Genomic DNA, 9,386 nt, shown 5'->3' on the forward strand with positions numbered 1-9,386 from the left:
TCCTTTATTCTTTACTCTTGTAATAAATGGGCCGTTAACATTAGAAAAAATTTTGTGCGTGGCCTCTCGCGCGTGTTTCATTCGGTGACGTCATGGATTTTGAAAATCCTCGCAATGAGGCCTAGGGACTAGGTTGGATATATTCGTATTCCATGTCCATGGTTATATTTACGGTAGAAAATTCGACGTAAGCAAGAGCGAATGATTACAATCACTGTGATCATGAATATGATATGTTCCTAAAGTTCATAATGATTTTAAGAGAAATAATGCGTGGCCACGGTGTTAATGGGGGAAAATTAGGGTGGTTTGCAATCGACACTAGTTGAATTGATCGACAACATGTTTTAGATTTTTAGATGTGATTAAAGACTGTTGATATTAATTCAGTTTGCTTCAAGGTATACTTACAATTTACATTGCTATTATTTTCCTTGATGATTTATTAATGTGTCTTATTCCTTAAGTATGCCGTTTCAGTAAAATTAGTGTTATATGTACCTACTGTTGATAACACAAACCAGCTAGAGCGAGGTATTTTGCTAAGACGTGCAAGACATTTCTTTAGGATGAACTGATAGAACCACATGCAGTTCTGAAATATATTTTGAAGCAAACTATAAAGTCAATAGAAACATATGAAAATTACCCCTTCGTGTGAATGGACCGAAATTCATTTCGGCTATTCAAAAAGGGTAAGAATTAAACAATTTGCAAAAGTGCAATTTATTACATACGGTAGTATGCAGCCGAAGTTTTGATATCATTACAATTTACCACGGAAAAAGCGCATTCATCACTATAAAATGGATGATAAGGTTTTCCCTTCGAATTTCTTTATGGCTAGATGTATTTGTGATTCGTCAAGACAGACGATTCTATAGTGTATTGTCTTTTATAATTGTTACTTGCTGTTGATAACGAACGTGTTAGGAATTATATGTGTGGTTTAGCCAGATTGGCGGCATTGGCACTTGTCTATGTAAACAAGTTCTGCCATTAGCTGAAAACAATTAACTACGTATGTATTGTAAACGAATGGTTAATAACCGTAAAGTATGCATGAAAACGAAATAATTGCATGAAGCAATTATTTAATCTATCCTTACGATGTCTAAATCTGCAATAATTGTTAAATAATTTGAAGCTGCATGCTTGTCATGCTTACTATGCTTACAGGCAGAAAGAGCTATTTATCCGTATTTTACTGCATTGAACAAACATTATGCATTGGTACTGTTTAATTTGAAATTAAATAGAAAAGCATGCAATTTCATGCAAGAGTTGTAATCGTCTAATACGAGCATCATCTATAAATGTACTGAATAGTATCTTAGTGCTCTTGGGACTTGGCATGCAGTGCCTTGCTCTTCGAGCTTAATCCTGACACCAGCTCGAAATTTTTGCTGTGTCATATGAACAGCCTTTAAGCCTTGAATTAGTGGATTTCTAAACAAATCGACATATTAATAAGAAGTGTTATACAATTACTTACCATAATGGTTTCCGTGTTTGAATGGTCTGATCCAAACACGCAGGAATTTTGCGAGAGTTAAGAAAAGCGCGCGAAACACGAGCCGAAGTAAATGTTTTATAAAATAACAACGACAAGGCCTGAATTTAAATTTAGATTCTTTCATAAACTTTAAATTTCCGTGTTTGGATGGTCTGATCCAGGAAACAGGAAGTTGGCCTGAAACAGGAAGTTGAACAAAATTATGGAAACTAAATTCCTTATCGCTGCCAAAGGAAGGTAAATTAGACTGAAAATTAAGCGAAAACTAAATTCCTTGCTGAAGCGAACAATTATAAGACGATTAGGCGATATATGGCTTGTCGGGGCTATTATCTTTTTAAATAAAGAATGTGGATCATTAGAATAACAAAAGTTTACTTGTGAAATAAAGGCAGATCTTACCAAACATATTTCATCAGAGTTAGAAGTTAGAAGACAAGTAAGGAGCTTTATCGTTTTTTCAGATCTCTAATTGAGAAGAGTTTGTAACCTTGGTGGACGCCGAGTAAGTGTTTTTTTAGCATGCCTCCGTTTACGACTGTCTTACCACGAATAGATTTTGTAAACGTGGATGTTTTACGGAAAAACAAATGCTCCGTGACTCGCCGTTGTGTATTCCAGCATCATACAACGACGATTCCAGAAGTAGCCTATACAGCTATATGATATACGTATGTAGTCTTGAGCTTGAACTATTTATATAAATTAATCAATTGCTACCAATTTGTAGGTGATAATATGAGACTTGTTTGGATTTTCTTGGCTTTATTCTTTCCGTTAACAGTTGCTGTGAAACAGGTAGTTTTTAAACCTAAAGATACCTTCACGTCCATTTGCTTAATACCTTTTCGTCTCCAATTAAAAGCAATAATGCATTTATTATAATTTATTATATTGCATTTATCATAAGTTATCATAATTATTTAGTCCCAAATACATATTTTTACTCTGTAGCAAAAGTGTTCATCCGCTTGTGGCTGTTCGAATGGAATTCCCGGTGTACCAGGCGTTCCAGGTTCACCAGGAAAGGATGGCAGAACTGGTGAAAAAGGGGATGTTGGTTCGCCAGGATCTGCTGGAGGAAAAGGTGTTTCTGGAGAAAAAGGCTCACCTGGCACGAATACCGTTTTGTACTCAAACTGGAAACAATGTGCGTGGCAGCGGTCCGATGGCAAGGATATCGGATTAATACAGGTAAAATTAAAGCCATCTTCTAAAAGAAAAATATGCAACTGCACATAAATGTAAACAAATATCGAGGTTTGGCAGCGTTTTTAAGTGAGGCTAGGCAAATTCTACGTTGGACGACGTTTCTCGAGAGAATAGCATAAAATTATTTACGATAAACTATAGCCATGCATGCAATGAATAGCGAAAGAATATTACGAGACGCTCTCTTGCTTGGGCCTCAGTTTTCAATTCTATGATGTCTTGGTGCCTCATAATAAAATTTTGGGAAACTTGAAAAACTGCAGTACTATATAGCATTTTCTCGAGCATATCATAACAAAGAAAATTAATCAATAACATACTATATAGGCAAGAGTTAATTGTTAGCTGCAACTAACAGTACTAAAAATCATTTGCGTATTCATTTCATGAATTTTTATCCGTATATGTAAAGGATTGCGTGTTCGAGAAAAAACACAAGGACTCCTCCCTCAGAGTATTCTATGGCGGGAATCTGCGTATTCACAAATGTAATGGCTGCTGCAAACGTTGGTATTTCACATTTAATGGAGCTGAATGCAAGAAACTAATGGCTATTGATGGCGTTTTTTATATGCAAACCGGGGCAAATCAGAATATTCACCGCCACCGCCATATTGAGGGTTATTGCAATGAAATTCCAAAAGGTAGTGTCCGCGTTGGATTTCGGGTTGGGAATTGCAGGGGTTATTCGCATGCCGATGCCGACTCTGGTTGGAACTCCGTATCACGCATTGTCATTGAAGAGGTTCCACCACCACAATCTTAATACAATTAACTAATGAATTTTTAATGAAACATGTAGACTATTGAAAGGTATGAAAGGTACGCACTATAGGTATTCATTGTATAATTAATAACAACAATTGTTTGGGTATTTTGTGAATGATGTAGAAATATAACATCACTTTATAGTGTAAGGTTACTTTGTCCTTGTGGTACTTATACAATTAAATTAATAAATCGTGATGAATTTCTGAAAATTTGCTTTTTTATTTTTTTCCACGGTTATTCATTGTTGAAGGGAAGAGTTTTTCTGGCATGTTTTAATGGAGTTTCGTCTTTTGGAATAGGTGTCAAACTTTGAGACCGAAATAACGCCTGGTCTAATAATTTTTCCTGGATTGATGGATATAGAAATCCACAATATCAAACCGGCGAAATAAAAGCATTACCAAAAACTTGCTGCATGTTGATTTGCATATATACTGAATTTGCATTTAACTTTTAACATATAAATGGCCTTCAACTTGCTCTACGCTTACTCTAAAATAGCTACATATATGGGAAAAATCAAACATGTAAAAAACGGCAGTAAAACATCCTGAAATATTGCTTTTGCAAAAAGCCGCGACGCTCAAACATATTATGAATAAATTAAAATATTATATTCTACCTCAAATTCAATTGTCCAATCATTCGCCAATTGCCTTATTTCCGAGCTAATCATGTCACATTAAATTTATCACACTGTAATATTAAATTTATCTAATGGCGGGAATAAAATAAAGTAATCTAAAATAATGGCGGGAATAGTGCTGTTGTGTGTTTGAAATCAAGAAATTAACGATTCTGACGAGAAAATTAACCGTATTCTGGACGAAAGACATTCAGAAAACACAAAAAAGTTGACTTTTGTCACGATAATTTTCTTTTACGCCTTTCTTCGAGTACTTTTACAGATTTATTAAATAATTCTTCCAGCGTAAGAGAATTTTTACTGATTTATGTAAATAATTCTTCGAGCCTTCGATCTTAATAATGTAAATTACTCTAAAGGGTTTATAGATCAACAGAAAAACTACTCCATAAATAAATAGCAATCATGATAGCAAACACTGGGATCAAGGACTAGTTTCAGCTAAAAAGCCTTACAGGACCCTTCGTAGAGGAATCTCTAAACAACCTTTGTAGAAAATTCCCGTGGAACGAGATTGGAAAACCGAAAACTGACATCATGCTTTCAGGCAGCATTTCTACTCGTGGGTAACCTAGCATATATTTTTGTATCTGCTTAGCAGACTACGTCTTGTTTCCTGTTCACTTCTAGCCAAATCAAAGACTATTATATAGGCATTACATCATTTTAGCCAGTAAAATTTTAATTTGGGGGATCTTCTGTGTTCGCAGTGAGTGTTATAATCATGAATTCTGAAACATTCCACTGTGAAAATTACAGCAAATTTTGTACGAAATCGAAACGATCGCTTCGAATTCGCCGGACAAACCAATCTCTTCCAAACTTGCAAGAAAACAACATAAGTTAATCCTGTTGATTTGTTGGATTCAAAGACTATTAGTTGCCAAATCTACACAGATATATACGATGACCCACAAGGGCCGTCTGTAAGCATTTAAAACTAGCTGCAATACTTTTAAAAACTGCAAAGTTAATGTTTAAAAAGGGACTGCAAGTATATAAAAGAGACAGCAAACATTTAAAAGCGGCTGCAAGTATGTAAAAGAGACAGCAAACATTTAAAAAGCAAAAGCGGCTGCAAGTATGTAAAAGAGACAGCAAACATTTAAAAAGCGACTGCACGTATATAAAAGAGACAGCAAACATTTTAAAAGCAGCTGCAAGTATATAAAAGAGACAGCAAACATTTCAAAAGCGACTGCAAGTATATATATAAAAGAGAGGTGGCATTTAAAAAGGAATGACATTTTGAATTGCATTGTCGAGTATCTAAGGACGATTCAGTGACTAGCTCTCTTAGCTATCATTCTCAATTAAAATGATTTGTATCAATTGTGGAGTTGAAGGTGTAGTCGATGATTTTTGTGAGGAATGTTCAACCCCTATGAAGCGATTGTTAAACATTTGAAAAGGAGTGGTTTTAATGTTTCTTTGAGAACTCTAAAGAGACGTTTAAGTACTCTTGGATTGAAAAGACGAGGTAATGCCGTTAGGATTGGTAGAAATAAAGTAAGAACAGCAGTGCTTAAAGAAATGGAGGGAGCAGGCATGTCCGGATACAAGAGCATTTGGCATGCTCTACGCCTACGGCATAAAATTTTTACACCTCGAAGGGAGGTAGACGACTTGATGAAGGAAATTGATCCGTTGTTTTTATCAACTCTTCATGCTTATATACTAAATTTAAAAATTGTAGATCATTTGTAGAAAAACTGTGATCATCATGAGCATTATACGTACCTTATAAGTCATGACAAAATTGAAGCCATATACGGCTTCCCCATACATGGTGGAATTGATGGGTTTACGGTCGCAAAATTTTATGGTTAGAAGTATCCCGTTCAAGTAATGATCCAAGAGTGGCAGCAACTTACTATTTTAATCAGATAAAAGAGGTAGATGGATGTCCATTGCAGCTTGTAACGGATTGTTGGACAAAAAACAGTATTGCCGCTTCAATGCAGTGTTTTTTCCCTTCACATGATAACGACAAGCTAGCATGCAGGTAAAAGATTCCACAGATATTTTTTCTCTCGCTCTAACCAGTGCATAGAAGCGTGGCGGTCGTTCTTACGAAAACAGCGATCAAGTTGGTGGATAAACCTTTTTAAAGACATGATCGATTATGATTTGCTAGATTTGGAAAATGGGTTTCATCTTGAGTGTTTATAGTTTTGTTTCTCGAAAGTATTGCAAAATGACTGGGATAAAGTGAAAGAACAATGTCAAAAAATGACTTGGATAAATTGAATGAACTCATCAAGTTACTAACTGGCGTTCCAGACATCATGTATTTTCTTTCCTGGTATCAAGGCCAGAATGAATGTTTGGTTGAGGTATATCGTAGAAAAAAATTGATGTAATGGAACAACATTGTGATGTAGATGATCCAGACGAAAGTATTTATCACGAATACTTCATATATATGATATGGAAACAGAAGATTTGTCGTATCCAAATAATGAACGAGAAAGTTTGAAGTTATATAAAAGACTTGTCCATTTAAAAAGAGACTAGAATAAAACTGAAGTTAGTTACATCTATAGCTTTTTTCACTAGTTTATGTATACAATTGCAAACAAATAAATACAAAGGCGATTTATAAAAGCTCTTTTCTAAATCTTGCAAGGATCTTAAATATGCGAGAATTGGTGACGAACAATTTAAAACATATCGAGGTCTCTGCACTATAGTTCCTGATGCGCAAGTTCAGATACAATTGTTTAATATTTTCCTTCGACGGCTTACGAAAATATTTGCAATTGCCCCAAAACTCTAGAACATCTTCAAATGGTACGACATCTTTACTCAAACATTTATCAAAAAATTCTTTCTGGTATTCGAAGAGGCAATGGCGAAACGATGCGAGCAAAAATTCAGTTGTGATAGCATCCTCTCCGAATAAACATACTCAAAGAAAGCCTACTGAAAGAGACAAAGGAAAATGCGCATACAATAGAATACGCGAAATTGCCTTCTATTCAATCTTTTGGTAATCGTGTCTTATTGAGGGTATCTTCTCCCTCTGCCCTCAGTATCTTCTCTTCACCGCCAACGGCCAGTGAGTTGAGAAACTTGTTCCAAAAGGAGGTAAGAGTGTCTCTGAAGACACCATCCCCTTTCCTTTCTTCCTCTCTGCGATTGTATCCAATCAAAGTGACATATATATTCTTTTTCAAAATGCTCTTATCTTTGAACGACTTAATTATGTCATCTTTAAGAAAAGATTGTCGCCACACAATATGAAAGACAGGACATTGTTTGATGTCTTTATGAAATTTATTTGACAAGAAATGTGAATTCTAATTTACACTTGGGGAAAAACAAATGTGTTTCTGCACCATAGAAATAGAATTGCTTAAAATTTTTCAGTGTCAAATCCTATGAAATGTAGGAAATGATCATTCAGTTTCTGGAGGAACTGGCTTCTCATTGGTTAATATTTTTACTCAGATTAGTTGGAAAGATAAAACTTCTTAGCTGAAAATTAAGGATGCGTGATATAGATCAGTGACCCATGTAGTCAGCCATAATCAGAGCTGAATCAGGTTAAATGGTGGCAAGGAAAGCGTTTCGGAAGAGATGGGGGCCGGATCGGTAAATCGAGCCTTTCGGTAAATAAATATTAATTAAAGCCCAACGTAGTGCTTCAAATCTAAATATGCAGATATAACGCAGCTGCCCTTGATTGCTTTTCCGTTTGAAAATGGATACCTTGTAAATATATTATTGGCATTATTAGGCTACATTACTAGATTATTATTATTATTATTATTATTATTGACTAATAATATTATGAGTCTACATGTAATGTATCACTTACGCCTGTATTCAAAAAGCTCACTCACACTCATACTCATCGAGTGTGACATATAAATTTCGTTAATGCTGATCAATGAGAAAGTTTTTTCTGAACAGATGGAAAGATATAAGGTAAATCACTGAAAATCAAGCCCCTGTTCGGCTGGAAATACCGCCATTGAAACGTTATGAGAAGATTAAGATCTCCCACTCAATGAGTTTGAGTGTGAGTGAGCTTTTAGAATACAGGCGTTAGTCTTATACATCCAGAATTTTCATAGCAAATCGCATAATTGGCTATAGTAAACCATTTGATACTTGTTGGCGTTCATGTTTTAGGAAAATGTTTTTACCTTGTTTCTGCTACAGATGTTACATTGGATCACCTATAATGTTAAAGCTATAGCATGAATGGTAATATAGACCTGAACAATCATTATAATTATGAAGTAGTTGAGGGTAAATCAATTATGATTTTTGCCACCTCACTCGATGCAGGTAAATTCTAGCGTTTAAAGGTGTTAATTCGAGTGGAATTTTACACACTTCAAATGTTTATGAAGTAGTTGGTCTCATATTTGAGCCCGCGTTAATCTTATCTATATAACGCATTATAACGCATGATATAACAACGCATTATATATATCTTGCTTAAAGCCAAATATATTTTCTAATATTTTTAATAATAATGGTAACGACACGACCTTGACAATTATACAAACGTTATATTTTAGCCCCGTTTGCACTACACACAATTTATTGGCATACCAAAGCTAAAATTCGTACCTATATCCAATTTTACCTATTTATCTAGGCTACCAGTACAAAGGCTGACCAATGAATTTAGAGTAGTGTAAAAACAGGACTTCTGTTTTTGTTGTTTATTGTAGGTATACGACTGCTCTTCCTTCCCTTCAGTTGCACTGTGCAAAGAAATAATTTAATGACCACTTTGCAAATAAAGTAAAGTGAAATAAAATAAAAAAATTCCAAATATATTTTGATCAAGTTTGACTCTGATTATGTGCAATATGGTTAGGAGTGTCACCTACTGCACAGAGTAGAACAAATAATGCGCAAATACATGTACGCTTAGCGGCCCTATTTTTGGACCAGGAACTGGTCCCCACACGCGGCTAATCTTGTTGTTGTTGTTGTTGTTGTTGTTGTTGTTGTTGTTGTTGTTGTTGTTGTTGTTGTTGTTGTTGTTGTTGTTGTTAGGGGGTGACGCTCTTTAAAAAAGCCTAAGGCTCCGTCAATTCGCATCAGATCGCAATTAAACTTCGCACAACTATCCTTAGCGATATTCTCCATCGATTGACGGAGTTATAATTTTGATTTTTTTATTTTAAAGAAATTTAGAAGCAACTCAAAATTGTAGCGTAGTAATCCGTATAGATTTTATTCAATATTAGTATGCATAACTGAAGCAAGTTCAAA

General features: G+C 35.0%; 1 protein-coding gene across 1 annotated transcript; it reads left to right on the forward strand.

The window, feature by feature from the left end:
- Positions 1–1,942: 1,942 nt before the first annotated feature.
- LOC114532179 (collagen triple helix repeat-containing protein 1-like) lies at positions 1,943–3,591 on the forward strand. The gene is made up of 4 exons (XM_028553755.1): positions 1,943–2,021; positions 2,247–2,314; positions 2,471–2,710; positions 3,141–3,591. The coding sequence occupies exons 2-4, from the start codon at positions 2,255–2,257 to the stop codon at positions 3,492–3,494; spliced, it is 654 nt and encodes a 217-aa protein (XP_028409556.1). The 5' UTR covers positions 1,943–2,021; positions 2,247–2,254; the 3' UTR covers positions 3,495–3,591.
- The last annotated feature ends 5,795 nt before the right edge of the window (positions 3,592–9,386 follow it).

This window comes from Dendronephthya gigantea, unplaced genomic scaffold (genome assembly GCF_004324835.1).
Source record: "Dendronephthya gigantea isolate DGI-Jeju-01 unplaced genomic scaffold, DenGig_1.0 000078F, whole genome shotgun sequence".
Classification (NCBI taxonomy): domain Eukaryota; kingdom Metazoa; phylum Cnidaria; class Anthozoa; order Malacalcyonacea; family Nephtheidae; genus Dendronephthya; species Dendronephthya gigantea.

Bases quoted from the DNA above. Each gene is read 5' to 3' on its own strand.
- LOC114532179 (XM_028553755.1), top strand. From the start codon at position 2,255: ATGAGACTTGTTTGGATTTTCTTGGCTTTATTCTTTCCGTTAACAGTT. The intron at 2,315-2,470 runs GTAGTTTTTAAA...TTTACTCTGTAG, and splicing joins TAACAGTTGCTGTGAAACAG to CAAAAGTGTTCATCCGCTTG. The intron at 2,711-3,140 runs GTAAAATTAAAG...GTATATGTAAAG, and splicing joins AGGATATCGGATTAATACAG to GATTGCGTGTTCGAGAAAAA.